We start from the raw sequence: 24910 nt of genomic DNA, 5'->3' as shown, positions 1-24910 counted from the left end.
TGAAGAGAAAAAATTACAGGACAGTGATGAAGGAGCAAGGAATTAGGATTGATTGGGTAGCTCCACCAAAGAGCCAGTACAGGCATAATGGGCTGAATGACCCCCTTCTGGGCTGTATCATTCTAATGAGTATATGTGTTGTCATTTCCTGCCTCTCCGGTACAATAATGACCATGTAAAACATTGCACATATATTTCAATGAGAATGTACGTTTTAGTAAATTCCACTTATTTTTTGCCTCACCCCATTGAAAATATTTTTGGTTACCCTCAGTTATGTTTGTGTGAGGGTCAGAATGCAGAATGAGAATAAAACCGTCACCTATTGTGTGATTAAATTTTATGAGATCAGTTTCTCTCAATACTGGTTATTCATCACTGATTGTATAGCTTGTAGTAATGTTGACTTGCCTGTAGACTTACCTGAATCACCATGTAATAGATGAGGAAGAGGAAATATGCCACTTCAGCTGCAACAACAAAAATGTGCAGTCCATCTGTGTACTGATAGAGGCGGATACTTTGAAGAGTAGCATGTGTAAAGAAGGCCCCTGCAAAATATACTAGAAATCATTGTGTTGTATCACAGGACCTGTACATGTTAATAGAGGTGCAGTTGAGTGCAAGGAATTCCAGAAATGGGCTTGGATGCCAGTCTCTATTTATGGGCTCAGATCTGGAAATTGCCGGGACCCCACTTGGTCAGCATGTATCACCCACACGCAGAGACCCCAACTCAAAATCTAGGGCCAAAGCCTTTTGCATAGCTGGCATGGGCTGTTAGGTTGTAGATGGTATCCCTACCCAAATCCACCACACACCATTAAATTTGGCTCCTTTTTTTCCATATTGGAAACAGAACATTAATTCAAATCCTCTTAGTTTCACTGGGGAATGAAACCAACCTTTATTGAAATTGAATATGTGCATTTAATATAAAAGAACATGAGCTCAATGAGCAACTCGGCTTTAACCCAACCCTCAGCCAATATTGCAGAGCAACTTCACCAAGTAGTTGCATAATATATATATTATGTATATTATATGGCTTGCAACAGTTGTCTCCAGCTGTTATTGTCACCAACCTAACAAGGGAAAAGGAAACTATCAGCATATGTCAAGGGACTTGGCCTCCAGGTGTCAGGAGGGGGATATCACAATAATCTTTGTGCTCCACTCTCCCTCATTTGTAACCCTTACCTGCTGCCATCATTTATAGACCATAGTGAAGTATAGAATCCTCTTCCAATGTTCATGCAGGGACATCGAGCTTTCAACTGAATATATAACATTACAAAAGAATAATCAGCCTGACGATTTTCTGACCCATAGACCTGAATTTGCTGGTCCCATTGTGGGGAGGCTGAAGGATTCTGGCCATTGAGATTATAAACTATTTTTAATTGTAGCATTTTTAAGAAGTGTTTTTTTCCTTATTTGCATATCACAGAATACAAAATCTGCCTTGGAGCAATCGAGCAGTGTTTTAAAAAATTATAATATTTAAAAATTCCTTTAGGAAATATTTCTTAATATACTTAAAAATTCTAACTTGGCACAGTTTGATTAATGCAGCTTAAAATGGGTTTATCACAAAGGAAAAAACAACATTTTTCATCACTGTCAATCCACCTGCTGTGTGTGACCAAATTTTAAAATATTGAAAATAGCTTTTAAAAAAATATACAGAACTGTTTGCTAGTTATATTAGGGTAATGCAGTCAGTTTCTTAGTAAATTAAAATAAAGTACATTCAAAGCTTTTAAAATGTGCCTATTAGCGTCCTTGTGCCCAAAAGAACCGGCTTAACTTTAAGAGCATTGAGGCCCTGAAAATGAGCACAATTAACGGCAACTCTTTTAGCAAGTAATGGTATCTGGAGGCATGGCTTGTTTTGTGGGCAGGCCGTCCACTAGTTTGATGTTTTTTAAACTAGTACAAAAGATTGTGGCAACGTGATTTGTATTGAACATAATTTGTCCTTAAATTTCTACGATCGTTTGCACTGGTTACCCCCAATATCAGGCAAATTGTCTTGAGAAAAACCAAGGCAACTGAGTGGAAACTGCACCAGTATTCTACATGAGCCTAACCAAGATCTAACAAGGATGAAACGGCACGTCTCATTTTAAATTGATTAAACCATTGATAAAAAAAGCCCTGTATCCGATTTGCTTTATTACTCTGGGTATAACACACACATGCGGGAGCTGATTAGCTCAGTTGGGTAGATGGCTAGCATGTAGTTCAGAATAAGAGCAATAGAACAGGTTCGATTCCTATTCAGCTGAGGTAAACTTGGGACCTGCTTCTGCATCCTGCTCCCGAGAGTGAAAAGCATTGGCAAACCACCGCTGGGGGGAACAAAAGTGGCCAAGGAAACGGCTCAGGATGAAGCATCAGCAGACAATGATTCAAGGACCTGCCTTTGGGCAGAGGACACATAACATGACAACTGATGCATTGATCACGAACCAAGCACAAGCTGAGCAACCCAACATCTTGAGCGTAGCCTACTCTCTGTCCCAATGCTAAAACTTGCACAAATTGTGGATCACTTTCCAAACACCTACATTAATAAAAATAGCAACACTCATCTCTATGGGATACCACTTGTCCCTCCCAGGTGGAAGGAGAGGTAATGTTAAAACAATTTCTGTGCACCACTCTCTGGTGGCAGAACTCTGGACCCACAACACAAAATTGGATCTATGCTGCTGATGAAAGACTATAGCATGAACTGTTTACAATAGTGAGTGCTGTTGGGAGACCCAGCATTCTGAATTACTGGTAAAGCTCTTTTTGTAAATTGGGGGCATAACTAGAAGAAGCAGCTGGAGACAACTGTAAGTTTATGACTAATTTATATTGCAGAGCCACTTGAAATGTTTTGCAATAATGCTCGACAGTCCTGGTGCTGTGAAGTTTTGATGCTGATGATTGTCCAATAAGATGACAGTGTCTTAATAACGTCAGGCCTCTGGTCTTACCTACAGCATTACTTTCTAACATTAGTGTGGCAAGACAGAAAAGATTCACATTTGCATTATAGACAGTGAATTCCACAAAAATGGCTCTAGTGTAGGTGTCCAGCCAAGTGTTGTCAAATAGATATTGAAGGATTCTGTGGAATAAAGGAGAAAAATATATGTCATTTAGTACATCATGAAATTGAGCTGGTTGTTACATGTCCAACCAATAATAATTTACACTCCCTTGGCTAAAAAGGTCATCCATTCTCGAAATACATCAACCATGCATCTTTGGAGAGAATAGACAAGCCAACATGTCAAGTCACAGCCTCCCTAAGAACTGAAGCAAGGAAGATAAACTAGCATTTCAATTGGATCAGGGAAAAGGAAAAACCCAAACACACAGAGGAATGATTGCTTGATGGTATAAAACACTATCTTAGTTGTGCAAAAGAATGTAAGATTAATAGGAGATAGAGTTAAAGAAGTTAAAAACTTTAAAACACGCAATGAGAAAATGGAAGAAATAGGAAAAAAGCAAAGAGCTTGCAAATCAGGTCTGAAAACAGAAAATAATTGCAAAGCACAGTATTCTTCACCTCAGTGCCATGATGAATACCAACACTAGGAAATCTCAGACTTTGAGCCTGTGACTTCACAGGAATATTGAATTGCTAGAAAAGCAAAGACCTAAGTCCATCAAGTTCGTCTTCTACAATGCTGGTAAATGTGCTACAACGAAAATAGCTGATCATGGCTAATCATGGTAATCAATCTCTATGGGCAGAATTTTCCCATTAGTGTGCTGGGGAGGGACCCACACGCCGACATGTAAAATGATAGGCGGTGACATCGGGTGAGCGTCCTGACATCACCATGCGCCATCACGATGTTTTGTTGGGAGGGTGCGTGATGGTATCTGATGCATGCCCGCCATTAATTAATGGGCCACTTAAGGCCCTTGAGGTGCCAATTGACGGCAATTTTTCGGCGCCCGTGCAATCTTCAGTTCAGCGCATGGGCGCAATGGGCAGGCAGAAAGGACATTTATATAAACCTCATCCACAGGCGGGATAAGAGAGTTCAGTGGGTTCGTGAGTGTGGTCTGTCAAATATTGATTTTTCAAAGTTACTGTTACTTGCCTGTGTGATCTGCAGTACTTCAAAATGCATGCCAGCTGCTTGGTCTGGACTCACAACCTTCAGGTCAGCATTCTGCAGTGAAGAATCTTTTTTGGGCCTGCAGGTTTCAGGAAGCCTTCCCTTAGCCTGGGAATGGGAGTTGAACTCTCCACTGGAGGTACCTCCTCTGAGGAGGAAGGGAAAGCTAGAAGGGGGAGGAGGCCTGGAGTGCACATTCAGCCTCCAGGAGAGCCACCTTTGGAAGGATAGGCGCAGGCACAAGGGGTGCAGGACCAAGAGGTAGTCCAAGGCAGAAGGGGCAGCAGAAGATGCCACTATCCTGTTGCCAGGATATACAGGCAGCAAAGCAGCTACCTCAATATGCCTGAGGTGCAGTGCTGAAGGAGGCTCCGTCTCTCAAGGGAGACAGTCAACAATATCTGTCAGATGACAGGCCCTGAGATCTCTGTGAACTGTGCGGGTGGACACCCTATGCCAGTGGCTCTAAAGGTCACAGCTGCCCTCAACTTCTATGCCTCTGGCTCCTTCCAGGGGTCGGTGGGCGATCTTTGCAGTGTCTCCCAATCAGCTGTCCACACTTGTGTCAAGCAAGTTACAGACGCTCTGTTCAGGCGTGCATTGACCTTCATTGACTACCAGCCAAGCTAGACACAGCGAGCCAGAGGCTTTGAGGTGATTGCTGGCTTCCCCCACGTCCAGGGTGCAATAGACTGTACACATGTGGCCATCAAGGCACCAGCAGGTGGGCCTGTTGCCTTCATTAACAGGAAGGGCTTCCACTCCATTAATGTGCAGATAGTGTGTGATCACAGAATGCAGATTCTACAAGTCTGTGCAAGGTACTCAGGCAGCTCTCACTTTGCCTACATACTCAGACGCTCCCGGGTGCCGGGGCTCTTCAGTGCTCCAGCCCGGCTTGATGGATGGCTGCTGGGTGACAAGGGCTAACCCCTCAGAAGATGGCTCATGACGCCTCTCCGCCATCCAAGAACAGAAGCTGAGCAGCGATATAATAGGAGCCACGCCTCCACAAGGACTGTGGTGGAGAGAACCATCGGTCTTCTCAAAATGTGCTTTCGACGTCTGGACCACTCAGGGGGCACACTCCAGTACCCTCCCAGATCGTGTGTCGGTGATAGTGGTGGCATGCTGCGCTCTCCACAATCTTGTGCTGGAAAGGGGGACGCAGTGGGCAATGAAGCTGTAGACGCAGTGGCTGCGGATGCACATGATGAGTCCAGCAGTGAGTCCAAGGATGTGCACGCACAGGGAAATGCTAAGGGGGTAAACACTGACTCAGGCATACTCCAGGGAGGCAGGGACGCCCAGGAGGCTTTAATCCAATGAACCATCAGCTAGCACACCACATATGGGCCTCCAGGACAAGCCTGGGCTGCAGGCTCAATACTCGATACTTGAGTGCAAAATCTGCCTGGATAGGAACATTAACTAAGGGCCTTGTTAATAAAGCTGAATGTCCCACAAATCACTCATAACATAATAATGGTAACCATCCAGAAGAAAAGAGGCACCCTCAGTCATGGTGACATGCCTGAATTTAATATTATAACAAAAGGAACTTAAGAAAACAAATTGACAAAGGTGTTAAACATCACGTCAACTCAAAGACCTCATTGTGGGCCAACACAAAAGCACCAGTGATAAACCCGTGGTGTGCCTAAGTTGCCTTATGTTTATGTTTTCGGGTGCTACGTCTTGGTGCTGCCCCATCACTGGGAGTGGCATCTGACAGTCTGAGACTCTACTGTCCTATTGGCCTCGATGACCTTGGTGGTTGTGCTCTGGCCCATGGAGCCTGTGTCGGCCCAGCCTGGGAGGGAGCTGCCAGTTCCACAGCTGGTATCTCCCCAATCGTCGCAGCCTCATCAGATGCGACAGTCACTGGCAGAGGGGCGGAGGAGCTGCCACCCTCATCCAGAGTGCCCTGAGAGGAGCCTGCAGAGATGACAGGCAGCTGCTGCATTGACGTGAGGTTGCTTCATACCTCTCTGCTCACCGTGGATGGATGGGCACTGAGCTTAGAAACTTGGTGCCCAGACCATCTCCCACACTGACACTGACCAGCTGAGGTCAATGCTGATGTAAGGGCTTGCTGGTCCGAGCACATCCCCAGGAAGTCCTGATGGGTCTCCTGGAGGAGCCTCTTCACGAGAGTCGCCACTCTCTCCATGGAGGATGCTTGGTGCTCGGCCATGAGGCTCATTGCTTCGGCGATCGTCCATGTGGTCTCCTCCACCACAGACACCAAGCCAAGCATAGCCTCATGCATATCCCCCAGATGCTCCCGCACACCCTGCCACATTTCCTGTGTTTGCTGCGTAGCAGACGACTCCAGAGGCACATCATCAGCCACCGACTGAGCATGTGCCTGGTCCCCTCCAACTGCTGGCGCCATGCGCACTCTCTGTCTCTGTCAGCTCCTCCAGTGACTGTGAAGTGCCCTCACTGCTGTGTCCTGGGATACTAGCCGATGTTCAAATTCCCACCAAAATTCCCACCATCTGCGCTGGTGCCTGCCTGGCAGAAATGGTGTGATGCTGGTGAGACCGAGACTTCAACGGCCTCAGGTGTGAGAGGGGGTTCCTCCTGCTCCTCCTCCTGGCCCTGCTCCACTGATGCTGAAAGGAAGAACAAGGACATGGGATCAGTTAACGTGGAGACAATGTCAATGTGCATCCCTGTCCCCCAGATCATAATGTGCTCATCCTTCCATAAGCAATGGTTAAGCCATGTTGCAAACTTCAATCACTGAACATTCAGCACTGCCATGGCTGTTGGGAGAACAATGGACCTGGGCGCATGGAGCCCCTCGAAATCTAGGGCCTCCTGCTTGAAGCGGCTGAGAATCGGCACCTGGGCTGGCCCTCCACCAGTCCTCACCTGTTCGGCTGCATTATGTGCATTCTTCTCCTGAAAAAGGAGAGAAGAGCATTGATTAGTGCTACTAGTACCTGGATTCTCTTCGCAGATGGCCTACCCCAACCAAAGTGGGACATTGCAGGGCTCCAATGCCTCCTCACCCCACTGCTGCCAAACACTCACACAAAGATGCTAGGCCTCTCCCCCCATCTCCTCCCCCTTGGCCAAATGCTGCCTACATCACATTAGGCACCACACCGTCTAACTTTCCATAACAAAGAGGCACAAGCACATGGAGTGCAGAGGGCAGATCAATCAGTGCCACGTCACCTTGAAGCTCCCCTCTCAGCATGTCATCACCCTGACTTTGACGTGCCCTGGAGTTCCAGCACTGCGCTTAGGTGCAGCTCCTTCAGGTTGCCCCCATAACAGTAATGTGGGTCTCAGTGTACCACATGCCCGCAGTGCAGAACCCATCTCATCACCAGCCTCTCAGGGTGACCTTGGCATGGGCAATATCTGCTGGCCCACCCAGCGAAGGACACATGCCATCAATGATTCAATGCAGTCACTACACTCAGGAGCGGCAGGGGGGGAAAGCCTACCTGCTGGGTTAAGTAACCAATGCCAACATGGCACCCACCGTTCCCGAGCACAACAGGTCATTGAAGCGCTTGTGACATTGGATTCAAGTGCGTCACACCACATCGATCGAGCTCACAATCTCCGCTACCTCCTCCCAGGCATGTTTGTTCATGTTGGGGGGGCCTCCTCCTCCCGTCCTGGGGTACGAGGACCTCCCGCCGCACTGCCACCTCCTTGAGGAGGGCAGCAAGGCAATTGTCAGAAAAACGAGGGGCACAGTGCCCTTCTGCCCTACCCTCCTGCCTGGCCTGTTCACCAGCAGCACTCTGGGGAGCCCTTCCACTGGCCACGATTCACAGCCTTTGAAAGGCTGTAGGTGCTTTTTAAAATAGGCGGCCGTCATTGCAGTCCCGCCGCCACCCGCCCACTCCCACTGTCCTTGGGAGCCATGATTCACGCTGGGTGGGCCTTAATTGGGCGTAAAATGGCGGTGCAGACCCGATCACGAGTGGCGATCAGGTCCACGCCCTCCTGCGCCCGCTCCCACTCCGCCCACCCGACAGGCAGAAAATTCTGCCCTATTAGTTAGTCAACAATTACTAATCCAAAAAAAGTTGCAAAATCATGCACCACTGGCACAAGGCAGAAACATTCAAGAGAAAAACATTTATTGGCTGGCTGAGGGGTAAATTTTGGCCAGAACAATGGGAAGAACTATCTTGATCTTCAAATAGTGCAATGGGATCATTTACATATCGCAAAGATGGCAGACGGGGGTCTCAGTTTAATGTCTCATCCGAATGATGGCATCTCTGTTAATGCAGCATTCTCTCATTGTAAGTAAAAAAAAATCCAGGTAAAGAAAGGAAAATAAATAAATAAATAATAAATTTCAGAACTGTAATGGATATATCTGATTGATTTTCTTCAGCAAAATAGCTACTCTGAAAATACAGGCTACCTTGCAGTAGGGAGGCTGGGAATGAAGGTGCTTTGGTGACAGCTTGGCTGGGAGGAGGCGGGAAGCTGGAATAAAAATTACAGGGCGAACCAGATTACATCACTCTACACAAATTACAGCCACGCATTTACTACACTTGCCAGCAACTGACCCTCAGGCTCTTTTTGCAATAAGTTTTATTCCACATCGCCTACCTAACCTTTCGAACAGGAAAGGGTGCACAGTGCTTCAGAGAATGCTTAATTAGAATGAAGAATAAAACATATAAAATGAATAAAAACCAACAACAAGATCATAGCCTTCAAATTACCATTATCTGTATTATTAACGTGAGTATCAAATTTCTCTCAGTTGAATGTTAAAATTCTTGTAGTTATTTTATATGATGTGTAAATGTGTTCCACAGACTAAAGAAAATCACATCTGAAGTGTTCAAAGCAGTCAGCTAAAGCCAGTTACCTGTAAGCATCCTGTGTATCTGTACCCAACTCTGCAATGTAGCCACCTCCTCTGTACATGGCAAGTTTGCCCCAAATGGGATAACTACGCAACTCAGTTTGGCTCCAGTATTGCCAGACATAATCCAGATCTGAGGAATTCTGAAATGCTGTCGCATTCCATTGGACACTGTAGTCAGAGAGGTCTTCACTATCCAAGGAATACTGAGCATGGCATTCTTTAATAGAACTCATCAGTTTTGTTGGTATATGACAAATATTGTTCTTTACTCTCAGTTGGCGAATGCGAGCAGAACCAATCAGTTTAGAGTTGCCGTCGGTGACGAAGCCTGAAATTTAAAACAAATGCTTAGCTGATCACTCATTAATTTTATTGCTTCTTCCTCAAAAATAGTTTTACTGTATCTTGCATGATTTGCCTGTTTGTCTCTCTAAAGCCTGTTTCAAATTGTGTGCAGTGGGCTGATAGAGAGAGATTATGAGAACTTTAACTCCCCAAAACGGGTGGTTTTGGAGCAGGTGAGATGTTAAAATTTTAAAAATCTCAAATCTAAACCCAATCAGCTTTAAAACCTGGAGTGAATGGCTTCAAAGGAGATGAGACAGGGACTGGATGGGGGTTGAGCAACCAATTCACTCCCAGGAGCCAAGCTGCTCATTAAATTTTTCAAAGAGGCTCCATGCCTCACAGTTTAATTCTCATCAAGGTTTTACCCTTGCCAACTAAGTTTCGTGGGTCCCGGGAAATCTGGCAGCTAAATGGGGCTGAAGACAGAAAGTATTTGATAAAGTGCCACATCAAAGGTTATTCCTCAATATAAAAGCTCATGGTATAGTGGGTAACATATTGACATGGATAGAAGATTAGCTGGCTCACAAGAAGTAGAGAGTAGGCATAATTGTGTCTTTTGTAGGTTGGCAAGATGTTATGAGCAGTGTGTCACAGGGATCGGTACTGGGACATCAACTGTTTACAATTTATATAAATGACTTGGATGAAGGGATTGAAGGGATGGTTGCCAAATTTGCTGGTGACACAAAGATAGGTCTGAAAGCAAGTTATGAAGAGGACATAAGGAGGCTACAAACAGGTTAAGTGAGTGGGCAAAGATCTGGCAGATGGAGTTTAATGTGGGAAAATGTGAAATTGTCCATTTTAGAAGGAAGAATAAAAGAGAGTCATATTATCTAAATGGTGAGAAATTGCAGAGTTCTGAGGTGCAGAGGGATCTGGGTGTCCTACTGCATGAATTACAAAAGGCTAGTTTGTAATTACAGCAAGTAAATAGGAAATAGAATGTTATCATTTATCATGAGGAGAATTGAATACACAAGTAGGGAGGTTATGCTTCAGTTGTACAGGACGTTGGTGAGACCATATTTGGAGTACAATGTACATTATTGGTTACCTTATTTAAGGAAGGATGTAACTACATTGGAAGCAGTTCAGAGAAGGTTTACCAGACTAATACCTGGAATGAGTGGGTTGTCTTATGAGGAAAGGTTGGATAGACTAGGCTTGTATCTGCTGCAGTTTAGAAGGGTAAGAGGCAACTTGATTGAAACATATAAGATCCCAAGGGGTCTTGACAGGGTGGATGTGGAGAGGATGTTTCCTCTTGTGGGAGAATCTAGAACTAGGGGTCACTGTTTAAAAATAAGGGGTTGCCCATTTACAACAGAGATGAGGTGAATTTTTTTTCACTCAGAGGGTCGTGATGTTTGGAACTCTCTTTCTGAAAAGGTGGTGGAAGCAGAGTCTTTGAATTTTTTTTTAAGGCAGAGGTGGATAGATTCTTGGTAAGCAAGGGGGTGATAGGTTATCGGGGGTAGGTGAGATGAAGATTTCAGGTTACTATCAGATCAGCCATGTTCTTATTGGTGGAGCAGGTTCGAGGGGCTGAATGGATTACTCCTGCTCCTTGTTCACGTGTTCGTATGTAAGACTGCTGCATTGAGGAGGCATGTACTGTTTCAGCACTGCTTGTGGCCTGGGACGAGCAGATGCACTTTCCCCCAAACCCCCTCAGATCACCTGCCAGCAGTTTAACAACTCCCTGCTATTTGAGCCCCCCACTGGTGTTCAGGGATCGGTATTGGGACGTCAATTGTTTACAATTTATATAAATGATTTGGGTGAAGGGATTGAAGGGCTGGTTGCCAAATTTGCTGGTGACACAAAGATAGGTCTGAAAGCAAGTTATGAAGAGGACATAAGGAGGCTACAAACAATCAATCCTCCCCTCTAACAACTTAACATTCCTGCCTGTGATAGGACCCCTGCCCCAAAACCCACCCAACCTCAGTCACCGCCTCTCCCATCTCTGCCCCCGATCAATTTCCCTGATCATGCTCTAACCTTCTGGGCAGGGATCTTGTTGGATAAGAAAACAAGCAGGCTGTGGCATGGAGATAATACCTCCTCCCCCTTCCCCGTTTCCTCCCTCCCCTTCCCCTCCACTTCCCCTCCCCCATCCGCTTGGAACTCTCAATCCGATAAAGATTGAGGCCTCCAGTCATACACTTCTCTACATCCATTACTATTACAGTTGCTAAACTGTGCAGCTGAAAGTAGGTACATTGTTACTAAGGAAAATAAGCAAATCTAGTTTTATCTTTCTTCTTCAGCCCAATAGTTATGATAATGACTTGTTCGACCCTGCGGCTTAGCATCAAACTCAAATTGTGTTGCAATTTGTTTGGAAATTTTGAATAATTAGTTTGTAGAGTGTGATTTCATTTTCCAATCATCATCGTCCAGCATAAAATGTGTGCAGCGCTGCTTCAGAATGTAAAGGTGGTGTAAAAATTTTTTAAAAGTTGAACCAAGCTGTTTGTTGTAATTATTAGGCTGTAAAATAGAAAATTTTCACGTAAATTCAATTGTTTGAGCGCTGAGATGGCAATTAAACATAAAAATTGTTTTTCTTTATTTAAGCCCAGTTTTCCAAATCGCGTAAAATCACAGCGATAAAATCAAGTCGGGTTCTCTGCCATGTTCTCCACTTTTTGGCATGTTAATTATAAACAGGACCACATGTGAAACACCAGTGTCAGCATTAAGCCACAGTGGAAATTACCAGCAGGCTCTAGTTAACAATTAATTCACTCAGCAACACTTTAAAAATGCTTCAGACCTCTACTTAAGCAATGAAATCACATTCCAATTAAAACTGAAATGCAAGTGAGCAAGAAACCCAATGGGAGCAACTTTCAGGGAAGGATCATGCTTTGAGGGGGGGGGGTGGTGTGCGGTGGTTGGTTCAGGCAGAGGACAGTTAATAGAGTAAATTGACAAAGCAAAATTTTCTAATTAGTAATGAAAAAATATTAGTTTCAATTTTAAGTTGTGATTCATTAGCAGTGCAAGTATTCCAAGAAACACCACATTTATCATTAAGGGCAGAATTTCTGCTTAGGGTGTGATGGCCAGGCACCACATTTAAAGTACAACTGTGCTTCCAGCCCAGGACTGCAGCTAAGAAGACATAGCCCCAAAAGGCAAGAAGACTGCAGCCCTTGAGCGTCTTTTGGATGCTGTGGAGGCCAGCTGTGATGTCCTCTACCCCTGCTCTAGCCGCAGGAGGGGCAGCTACATTACCACTCTGGCTTGGTAGGCGATGGTTGTGGTGATCAGTGCTGATGTTGCACAGAAGAGGTTGGCCATCCAATGCAGATAGAGGATGAATGATCTCATCTGTGCAGCCAGGGTATGGCAACCATCTCATCACTCTAAACTCACACACTCAAGCCTATCACACATTCACAGGCATCTCACTCACTACTAGCTCAAGGGACATCACCACCCATTCTCACACACATACCCTCACCTGTCCATCTGGCCTCATTTCCTCTGGAGACTGCATCTTCAGCCCTCACCATCTGGAGGACACTTGCACAGATGAACATGAGCCCCCTCACGCACACTGTGATATCCTCCTTCCCCAGTACAGCCTTTGCCCTGCAGCCTTTTCCCTTGCCTGAGGACACTTGTCCCCCTTCCCCAAGCAAGGCCTAGCCCTGCAGCCATTGAAAGGCCACCCACATATGGCTGACCTGGTAGGCAGAAACCTACCTGTGAGCCCCCTTAAAAGTGATGTGTTGTTGTCTGTGAAGCCTGCTACTGATGACTGCGAGTGCTGACCGAAGCAAAGCAAGCAAACAACCTTGAAGTCCTGAGTGAAGTGCAGCCCGCCAAGTGCATAGCTTATATATGCTGTTATGAAACACATCAGCATGTTTTCCTGCCAACGGGGAGGGCATGGGGGGTGGTGGTGGTGGTGGGAGGATGAGTCTGACAGGCTGGCCTTATAATGATATGCTGATGTGTTACAATGAGGTTTGATGGCGAGGAACGTGGCCCACTATCAGTGACGGAGTGGGCGATTGCAAACTGATTTTTCGCTTTCTCGCCATATTGTCCACTCACGCCACTGAGCACACCCACCACCAGCCTCAGTTGCTGATTTCTCCATTATTGTTATTAATGGCATTCGATTATTTGGTGCCAGGTGGCATAATTCAGGCAGTGAGAGTTTTAATAATTTTAGTTTTTCTGGCAAGAAAGAAAAGATCAATGTTTCCACATTTTGGAACATGTAACTGTTTGCCTCACCTGGATAGAAGCCAAATAAGTTTGTGATAAGCGTACTGTTTGCCCATTTGAAGAAATCATTGTAATCCATGATGTTATTGAAACCACTGGTGAAGCTATTTTCAATGGCTTTATTTAGATAATAGGAATTTGGATCACGTTGACCATAAGCAACCAGCAGCAACATCCACAGAAATCCCAAATACGCTGAAATAAACAAAGTCTAATATAAAGACTGTAAAAATGTGCCATTGAGCTATTGCTGTAGTCAAATGCCACAGATAACTTAAAGTCATTAAAATATCAATTAATCTAATAAAGAATTGTAGAAATGATATGTAAAATTGTGGTAATTTATTTAATGTACCTTAATTTGATTACCATCTATATTACATTCTATCAAGTACATTTGCATTACATATTACATTGTCTTGATGATACATGGTTAATCAACACAGCAACAACTGGAAATATTAAAAACAAAATTATCCTAATTCAGAAAATAAAGCATAACCTCCAATATATGAATGTTGATTAATTGTATTTGTGATATAACTTTGTCAAATATCTTAGATAAAACATAAAAGGTAAAATAGATTAGGACAATATAATAGCAATACATCGGGCTGGACTTTCACAGAGTCAAGGAAGACTCCACGGACCTTTGAAAATAGTGGACAAGACCCAGACGCATAAGTCCTGCCCCTATTTCTAACAGATCCAATTTTGCTGGCAGGGGAAGGGGATGGGGTGCTATTCACTCAGGCAGGACACCCACACTCAGCAGGGCCATTTGAACTTAGTGCTGGAGATCAAACAGACCCCATTTTGGCTGTTTCAAGGGCCTTAACCCGCAGTGTGGGAGTCATGAACTGAAGTTTTTTTTAAATCTGCTGCTCTTTAAACTTGAAAAAAAGGCTTAAGCTGTCAGTGAGAGTTAAAAAAAAATCTGCTGGACTGCTTTGATTGACAAGCCATCTGGTGTTGGTTAGACAAAATGACCACCGTTTCAATAACGATCTTGGTTGACATTTCTCAAGGGCTATTATTATGTCATTATGAATGTTTGGCTGAGTTTCGAAAGTTATAAAGCACTTCTCTTACCAGGGCATTCAGAGTTCACAGTATCATTTACAGTTACAAGAGGCTGTTGAAGGAGTTGCTGTCTTTAATGTGGCTACTTAATAGCAGTGTGTTTGTTTTTATAACAGGTTAACTACTTGAGAAGATTGAAAAACTTCAAATGTGTTTCATGAATGGGAGATTTTTTTTTCACTATCAAGTGTCTATGTATGAGAACTGTATTAGATGGTTACAATTTTGTTTTGGCTCCTGAGGGCTGCCCATGATGGATACTGGGTGAGTGGCTTTGGAGGTGGCATGGGGCATTGGGGACATGCAGGGTGGGTGGAGGGCATGAGTTTGCATGGAGGTGTCATAAGGTTAATGAGGGGGCATTGAGTGGGTGGGGGAGTGAGGGGATGTGAGGGGTGAGGACTAGAGAGCCTAACAGCTTCTAAGACCACTGGGATGAAGTCCCAGGGAACAAAGGTAGGCTTTTTAACCAACCCTCTCCGCACTCACCTGCCTTGTGGCCGCCTTGGATCTGCTTCCGGGGTCAGCAGTCCAACTCTATCCCAGCCATGGCCCCATCCCCAGACTAAGAATTGGGTGTAACAGGGTCCTTTAAACTGAGGTGGGTCTGCCAAGTAGAGAAATTTCCCAACTTGAGCTACCTGCCTCAGCGGTGAAAATCTGGCTCATAGGCCAGGATTTTCCCCTTGGCGATTTGGGGACGGGGCCCGCTCACCGAGGGGAAATGACATAGGATGATGTCGGGAGGAATCCTCAATGTCATCCCGGTCCCTTTAAATTTTTAGTAAGGCAGGTGGACAGCAAAATCAGCTGTCTGCCCACCGACCTGTCAATGGCCAATTGAGGCCATTGACATAAAAACAAAAAACTGCGGATGCTGGAAATCCAAAACAAAAACAGAATTACCTGGAAAAACTCAGCAGGTTTGGCAGCATCGGCGGAGAAGAAAAGAGTTGACGTTTCGAGTCCTCATGACCCTTCAACAGAACTGGCATCAGCGGAGAAGAAAAGAGTTGACGTTTTGAGTCCTCATGACCCTTCAACAGAACTGTTCCAGTTCTGTTGAAGGGTCATGAGGACTCGAAAAGTCAACTCTTTTCTTCTCCGCCAATGCTGCCAGACCTGCTGAGTTTTTCCAGATAATTCTGTTTTTGTTGAGGCCATTGACAGGCTAATTAAAGTAATTAAATACCTGCCCGTCCAAGGCAAAGGCTGGCGGGCAGGCCAGGAGGCCCAGCGGGCTCCAGATTATTCATGAAACTTCATCCACTGGCGGGATAAAGTTTCATGTCTGTTTTGTAAAAAAGTAACAAAGTTTATGTGTCTTTTATTAACATGACCCATCTCATGTGACATTGTCACATGAGGGGGACATGTTAATAATTTTTTAATATTTCTATTATTGCACTTAACTTACCTGTCACGAATCTCCCTGAGGCAGCACTTTGCCTCAGGGAGAAGTGCACGTGCGAAAGATTGCACTTTGACAGATGGGGAATCCTTTCCCACCCAGAACAGGAAGCCCATATACTTTAACACCTTGACTTAGCACATTGGTAATATTGGAGGACATGTTATTATGTTACTCTTCTTACCAGTATAAAACAAGCATAATGACAAATTTAGCAGTGTGGCATAGAAACACAGAAAATAGGGGCAGCAGTAGGCCATTCGGCCCTTCAAGCCTGATCCGCCATTCATTATGATCATGGCTGATCATCCAACTCGATAGCCTGCTCCAGCTTTCTTCCCATATCCTTTGATCCCTTTCGCCCCAAGAGCTATATCTAACTCCTTCTTGAAAACATACAATGATTTGGCCTCAACTACTTGCTGTGGTAGTGAATTCCACAGGCTCACCACTCTCTGGATGAAGAAATTTCTCCTCATCTCAGTCGTAAATGGTCTATCCCCTATCCTTAGACTGTGACCCCTGGTTCTGGACTCCCCCACCATCGGGAACATCCTTCCTGCATCTACTCTGTCTAGTCCTGTTAGAATTTTATAGGTTTCTATGAGATCCTCCCTCATTCTTCTGAACTCCAGTGAATATAATCCTAACTGACTCAATCTCTCCTCATATGTCTGTCCCGCCATCCCAGGAATCAGTCTGGTAAACCTTCGCTGCAATCCCTCTATAGCAAGAACATCCTTCCCCAGATAAGGAGACCAAAATTGCACACAATATTCCAGGTGTGGTCTCACCAAGGCCCTGTATAATTGCAGCAAGACATCCCTGCTCCTGTACTTGAATCCTCTTGCTATGAAGGCCAACATACCATTCCGACCCTAACTTTGGAGCTTGCTTGAACATATTAATGAGGAACATAATGCCTGTTTAGAGACTCCTTGAAGAAACTCACATCAGTGACTGGAGCAAGCACTTGCTCGGCTCAGGTTTTCAACAGTTTTCCACAGCCAAACCAACTCTAATATGGAGCCAGGGAGAACAGGAGTGTTCTTCTAAGGAAACTGGTAGGTGGCTGTGGTCCATACAGATGCAATGGGATTGTTGAGCTCAATAGTAATTTCCTGTTCCTAAAATTTCTATTATTATCCCAAGTATAAGATGCAGAATGTGATGGCTGAGTCATAAGATGTTAAAAGTTTATTCAAACTCCTGCATTCCTGATTCAATCCATTTTAAAACCATGTCATGCCCACTAATTGTAGTATGAGATTGAATATTCACTATCACAAGAATCTTCACTTGAAAACATCCTGACAAAACTGTTGCTAACATTAAGAAGTGAGTAAAATCTTTGCAGAATAATACTATGTTTTGGCAGCTGGGTTCGGAATATCAAAAAGTAGATTTTTTTTTCTCAACCTTGTTTATTTACATTGCAACTGATGTTTTTTCCACAATTCTCCTTCCCGTGGACCCTACTCTCCAGTGCACTGTTAGCCATTGAGGACAAGTAACAGAATTCTATACATCTTGGATTCTAATGCCACTCTGGGCTCTGTTAACTGAAGGTGTAATAATTGCAGACCCGGCAATTTGTCTCTTTGCTTATTACTGTCATCTTAACTTTAACACTTCAGAGAAATAGCACCTGAGAGGTCACTTGCTTACCAAGTATTTCCCTGATCAAGCCAAATACTTTCTGCTCTTTGATGGAATTTTTCTTCATGTGCTCGACTTCGATTCGAGGTGGCGGCTGGTAGATATTGCTGCTACTGTCCCTACGAGTTGCTAACAGAGCACTGGGGTCTCCTGCAGAAGAGTTATGAAAATGTAACTGCTTGGGAATATAGATTTGAAGACCTAAGCCACAGACTCCACTATACTATATTCATGTTACTGCATTTGGCATGAGGAAGGGCACTTTATTCCTTTTCCCCCTAAAACATAAAGCTGTGCTACTGTGAAGCAGTCCATCAAATAGCCAAGCTGAGGAAGAGTGAGATACACCCAAATTAACTAAGAAAAATATCAGAATAAATAGTAATTATTGTCTTTCTTTCTTTTGCTGATTTTATTAAAATGTCACAGAATCACTGATCATTGATCGTGCCTCTGTAAATGATAGATCTCTATGAAGATCTGCAATTACAGAATAAATCAAAAACATATATGGCATTTATTGTGGCTGAGACATTTAAGCCTTGATTTTGTGAGTCTTACTTGAACAAGTCAGATAACAAAATTAATCATGGATTGTTTTATATAGCTGAGCTCAGGGAAAAATAATTAGCTATTTGCCTATCTTTAACCTCATTTAACATGACCCACAGCACAGCCTCTTCCACAAGGTCCAAAAGTCTTTGCCCTTAAGCAAGACACTATGGCTCCTCAAGCACACAGGCATGTAGGCCCATTTTTATGATTTGATCTGCATGCTGGAACTGTAGCCTGGCAAAATCAGCTCTTTAGTATCGATATCATAGGCAAGAGTTCAAAGGAAGGAAGAAAAAGACCGAGCAACACATTTAATTTGGAGAAGTCACCTGAAGTAGATAACGGGCTGTCAATTGGACCTTCCCCATCATCTTCCTGTTCTACTTTCTTCAAAACCAGTGCAAAGAAAGCAGCAAAACCCAACACCTGAAAAGGCAAAAAAAAATAGAAAACCTATCATTTATAAGTACAAAGGAATCAGATTTATTCCTGTTCATTGATTATTTCTAGCTACAAAGTAAACCTTTTGCTTTGATTAATTATTGCAATTGATTCACAATTTCAATTAAGTTCAGTTGTCATTCACATTTGCCAAAGTAGATAACTCTTGCCTAAATATTCAAAAATTAAGTTAAAAAGTATAAAAGCTTCATATTTTACCAAGTTATCTGGACTCGGTAAACCTGTTGCTTTTTCTCATAAAATGCTGTACAGTGGTAATTTTCACTAGTAATTAGACTTTCTTCATACATATATTCGGCTATCTTATATTTAACATGGTGTTATGTGAGCTCACTTTGGAAGTTTAATTAATGTGATCAAAATTGTCTCAAGTCCATTGAATTTGAGCCCATCCTTCAATCATTCAGCTCCACAAGTTGAAGCTTTGTCACAAATCAAAAGGTGACTCAGCTGCTAAATCCTTTGAAGTTGTTGTTATTTTGTTTTGATTGGCAAAGAGAAACATGGATTTCAAGAAATCCTAATGAGTTTAGTAAAGTTTATTTACACAAGATTAGGAGCCATTTAAGATTGGGGGTAAGATATTAGCATAGTTTAAGGATTAGTTAACAAACAGAAAGCAGAAAGTACGAATAAGCAGATTATTTTGAAATGGCAGGGTCTAATTGGAGAGTGCATCAAGGATCAAGGGTCCTTAGCTGATGTGTTAGGTGACTGGACCAAGTGTAACATCCAAATTTACTGATGATGGAAAGCTAGGTGAGAAAGTAAGCTCTGAAGAGGCAGTAAAGGGGTATACACAGGTTAGGTGATGGGGCAAGAAGATGGCAGAAGGAGTATAATGTGGGAAATTTTAAATTATTCACACTAGTAGGAAAATGGAAAAGCAAAATGTATTTTACAAGGTGAGAGATTTGCAAATGTTTATATGCAGAGAGAGATTTGGAGGTCTTAGTATGTAAATCACAGAAAGTCAACATGCAGGAACAAGGAATTTGGAGAGCAAATTCCGTTTCAGCCTTTATTGCAAGAGGGTTATAATATAGTTATAAGGAAGTATTGCTACAATTGTATGGGGCTTTGGTGAGACTATAGCTGGAGTATTGTGTACAGTTTTGGTCCCCTTACCTATGGAAGCATATGCTTGCCTTGGAGGGGGGTGTAATCAAGGTTCACTTGATTCCTGGGATAAGATGAGGGCTGGTTATGAGGAGAGATGAAATGGAAGGGACGATTACTCTCTGGAGTGCAGAAGAATGAGAGGTGACCTCATTGAAATGTATTAAAAAAGTGGGCTTGACAGGATTGGTGCTGAGAGGCTGTTTCCCTTGGCTGGAAATTCTGAACTAGAGGGTAAAAGTCTCAGGATAATGGGTATAGGATTGAGATGATAAATTTTTCACTCAGTGAGTTGCAAATGTTTGGAATTTTCTGCCCAGAAGGCTGGGGATGCTCAGTTGATGAGTATTGAAGACTGAGATTGATAGATTTTTGGGCACCAAGGGAATTAAGGGATGGATATGAGGACAGGTTGGAAAAGTGGCATTGAAGTAAAAGCTCAGTCATAATCTTGAATGGCACTGCAGGCTTGAGGAGCTGTCTGGCCTACTGCTGCTCTTATTTCTTATGTTCTTATGTGGGCCTCCTTAGATTAAATGTTTTGCTAGTGTCCCTGACACTTAATGAATTACGTAATCTGTGGAAGCGATCAGCTTGACAGATTTTTCTCATTCCATGCTTCTTTATAAACTTAATAAAAGTCTTTGTGTCCTGGTGATCCCACACAGCCACTAGCATTGTACACTTGAAGAAACTCTGTATTGTGTGTTTTTCCTCCTGTACCAGGGTTAACTCTTTATTATGGGAATTTTATTCAATGTTTTGCTTGTTACATTCATTATTTAAGATTTTTTTTTCAAAAATCTGTGTTGTTTATTTGTTTGAGCCATTCACAACCAAAATGAACTATTTTGGTCAATGTCTGCAAGATGTTGACAGGAGATTTTTGATAAATTACTGAAAGATGCCTGGTTAACATGGGTTATTCTTGTTCTTTTCCAAGCAGGAATGTGTTTAAAAAGTTAATGTAACTGTGGCAAATCGGTATGAAAGTTGTTTATAGATTCATAGAAATTTTACCACATAAACACCATCATCTAGGCCAAAGGTCAGCAATGTTAATAACAAGAGAAACTTAGTTAAAATGTAATATTTAAGAGCTAAAATGCTGTTATGTAAATGCCAATAATAATGAAAAACAGGATAGGTACACGTTTCAATTACATTTTAAAGGATTTTACAGAAAAAATGTTAATTGAATGATCTGGTCTCAGATGTGCATTAATATAAGTTTTAAAAAGGGAAACCAGCTATTTAATTACTATTGAAAAGAGAGCTTCATGGGGCTCCAGAGCCACAAGTTACTGACCCTTAACTGGGGTTGTTATGCCTTTGCTAGCTTTCTGAAAAAGCAATCCATTTACTTTCATTCTCCTTCCCCATAACCTTTTACTTAAAATGTTTTTTTTCTCAAATATTAACATAATTTCCTTTAAAAATTTATTATGGATTCCACTTTCGCCACTTTCTGGCAATTCTCCATCCTGTCAATTAAGTAAATCTCCAGACCTCTGCTCTTATTCTTTTTCTGATGATCTTCAATTTATGTCCTGTAGTTAATTACTCAACCACATTATAACGGCGACCACATGTTTACTACGTTTTGGACATTAAAGGGATCAAGGAATATGAGGATTGGTTGGGAATGGAGTTGAAATAGAACATCAGCCATGATCTCATCCAGCAGTAGCGCAGACATGAAAGGGCATATGCCCCACACCGGGCCCTATTGCTTATATTTTTTTCAAGTACTTTGGGATAGAGTGATAGAGGTCTACAGCACAGAAAAAGGCCCTTCGGCCCATCGAGTCTGCACTGGTCAAACAAGTACCTAACTATTCTAATCTAATTTTCCAGCACTAGGCCCATAGCCTTGTATGCCATGGCATCGCTAGTGCACTTCTGAAATGTTATGAGGGTTTCTGCCTCTACCACCCTTTCAGGCAGTGAGTTCCAGATTCCCACCATCCTCTGGATGAAAAAATTCTTCCTCACATCCCCTCTAAACCTCCGGCCCCTTACTTTAAATCTAAGCCCCCTGGTTATTGATCCCTGCACCAAGGGGAAAAGTTCCTTCCTGTCTACCTTATCTATGGCCCTCATAATTTTATACATCTCAATCATGTCCCCCCTCAATCTTCTCTGCTCCAAGGAAAATAACTCCAGTCTATCTAATCTCTCCTCATAACTAAAACTCTCCAGCCCAGGCACATCCTGGTAAATCTCCTCTGCACTCTCTCTAGTCCAATTACATCCTTTCCATAATGCAGATTCTAGAACTGCAGGCAATACTCTAGCTGTGGCCGAACCAGCATTTTATACAGTTCCAGCGTAACCTCCCTGCTCTTATATTCTATGCCTCGGCTAATAATGGCAAGTATCCCATATGCTTTCTTAACCATCCACTACCTTAAGGGACCTATGGACATGCACACCAAAGTCCCTCTGATCCTCGGTACTTCCCAGGTCCTACCATTCATCGTGTATTCCCATGCCTTGTTTGACCTGCCCAAGTACATCACCTCACACTTACCTGGATTAAATTCCATTTGCCACTGATCAGCCCATCTGACCAGCCCATCTATATCCTCTTGTAATCTAAAGCTATCCTCCTCACTATTTACCACCCCACCAATTTTCGTGTCATCCGCGAACTTACTGATCAACCCTCCTACATTCAAGTCTAAATCGCTTACAGATCAACCCTCATATCTCCAGAGGTCATGAAACACATCATAACTGTGCTTTCTTTCATTCACAACTAGTGGAAATAATAGGTGTAATGTTCAAATTCAGTAGATGCAGAAACCCAATGATGATGGATCAGTCACATGTTACACAGTCTGTCCCACTTCCTTTCTATTGACTTCAATGGGTCCTCTAATGAGTGAGCCTGGGTAATTAATAATGGAAAGTAAGAAAATTATGGAAGCGTAGGACAATATTTTGTGTCTATCTTCACTGTAGAAGAAATAAATAAGACCCCAGGAATACTTTAATTAAGAGGTGAAAGGGAGGGAGGAACTTAAAACAATTACAATCACCAGGGGAAGGGTACTGAGGAAACCATTAGAACTAAAGGCTGACAAGTCACCAGGACCTGATGGACTCCCTCCTAGGGTCCTAAAAGAAGTGGCTGCGGAGATAGTAGATGCATTGGTTGTGATTTCCAAAATTCCCTTGATTCTGCAAAGGTCCCATCAGATTGGAAAATAGCAAATGTAACTCCACTCTTCAAGAAAGGAAGGAGACAGAAAGCAGGTAATTATAGGCCAGTTAGCCTAGCATCTGTCATAAGGAAAATGCTAGAATCTAGTAATAAGGAAGTTATAGCAGAGCACTTAGAAAATCTAAATGCAATTAGGCAGATTCAACATGGCTTTGTGAAAGAGAAATCATGTTTGACTAATTTATTACAGGTTCTTGAGGAAGTAACAAGTAAAGTGGATAAGGGGAAATCTGTAGATGTGGTGTACAATTTCCAAAAGGTGTTTGATAAGGTGTCACATCAAAGGTTACTACACAAAATAAGAGCTCATGGTATAGGGAGTAACATATTAACATGGATAGAGGATTGCTTAGCTAACCGGAAGCAGAGAGTAGGGATAAATGGGTAATTTTTGGGTTGGCAAGCTGTAACCAGTGGAGCGCTACAGGAATCAGTGCTGGGACCTTAACTATTTACAATCTATATAAATGACTTGGATACAGGGTCTGAATGTGTTGTAGCTAAATTTACTGATGACATAAAGATAGGTAGAAAAGTAAAGCTGTGGAGAGAATATAAAGAGTTTAACAAAGGAATTTAGATAGGTTCAGTGTGTGGGCAAAAAAATGACAGATGGAGTATTAAATGGGAAAATGGGAACTTGTTCACTTTGGCATGGAGATTAGAAAAACAGTATATTAATTAAATGGAGAAAGATTGCAAAACTTTGTGGCACAGAAGGATCTGGGTATTCTGGTATATGAATCACAAAAAGCTAGTATGCAGGTACAGCAAGTGATTAGGAAAGCTAATGGAATGTTGTAATTTATTGCAAGGGGAATGGAATATAGAAATAGGTAAGTTTTACTACAATCTTACAGGGCATTGGTGAGGATATAATAGCATTAGAAGTTCAGAGAAGATTCACTTGACTGATTCCTGCGATGAAGGAGTTATCTTCTGAGGAAAGGTTAGACAGGTTCACCCTGTATCCATTGGAATTTAGAAGAATGAGATGTAATCTTATTAGAACATATAAGATCCTGAGGGGACTTGACAGTTTAGATGCTGAGAAGATATTTTCCCTTGTGAGAGAGACTAGAATGAGGGGACATAGTTTAAACATAAGAGTTCTCCCTTTAAGAAGGAGATGAGTAGAATTTATTTTCTCAGAGGATTGTTAGTCTGTGATATTCTCTTCCCCAGAGAGCAGCGAAAGCTGGGACATTCAAAATGTTTAAAGTTGAGTTCAATAGATTTTTGACTGACAAGGGAATCAAAAGTAAAGGGAGAAGACAAGAAAGTGGTGTTGAGGCCACAATCAGATCAGCCATGATCTTATCAAATGGTGGAGCAGGCTTGAGGGATGAAATGGCCTGCTTCTAATTCATAGGTTTGTGCAGCTGGTTAAACCACTATGGTCAGTTTTGTATCCCCACTGAAGCTAAAAATTACCCCCTGGTTTTCCTAATTTGCCAATGTGACAATAACTTATTTTTTATTCCTTCTTGGGATTTGAGCCTTGCAAGCAAGGCAGAATTTGTTGCCCACCCTAGTTCCCTCCATTTCCCCACCCAATTCTATATTTCTTGATGCCCTTAGTGCTCAAAAACATGTGTATTAGCGATTTTGTTTGGTGGGGTGGGAGGAAATGCCGAGCAATCCTGGAGATTCATGAATAGTTGGCCCTCTCTAATCATTAATACAAAGAAAAGCAAATATATCTGCAAATTATGCCGAATAATTTACCCTTGGCGTGGTAACTCAGTCAGGCACTTGGAAAAACGTTTATTTAAAGGATAACACTT

General features: G+C 42.8%; 1 protein-coding gene across 1 annotated transcript in view; it reads right to left on the bottom strand.

Annotated features, from left to right (window-relative positions):
• The window catches only part of pkd1l2a (polycystic kidney disease 1 like 2a), a 160319-nt gene that overhangs the window by 17811 nt on the left and 117598 nt on the right, over window positions 1–24910 (bottom strand). The window contains exons 34-39 of the mRNA XM_041191701.1: window positions 18643–18739; window positions 17768–17908; window positions 13615–13800; window positions 9001–9328; window positions 2991–3124; window positions 424–551 (exon numbers count right to left, since the gene is read on the bottom strand). Of these exons, the coding sequence (XP_041047635.1) occupies window positions 424–551; window positions 2991–3124; window positions 9001–9328; window positions 13615–13800; window positions 17768–17908; window positions 18643–18739 (1014 nt within the window). The remainder of the gene's footprint in view (window positions 1–423; window positions 552–2990; window positions 3125–9000; window positions 9329–13614; window positions 13801–17767; window positions 17909–18642; window positions 18740–24910) is intronic.

This window comes from Carcharodon carcharias, chromosome 7 (assembly GCF_017639515.1).
Source record: "Carcharodon carcharias isolate sCarCar2 chromosome 7, sCarCar2.pri, whole genome shotgun sequence".
NCBI lineage: Eukaryota > Metazoa > Chordata > Chondrichthyes > Lamniformes > Lamnidae > Carcharodon > Carcharodon carcharias.
This window is presented reverse-complemented; position numbering and strand designations above follow the sequence as displayed.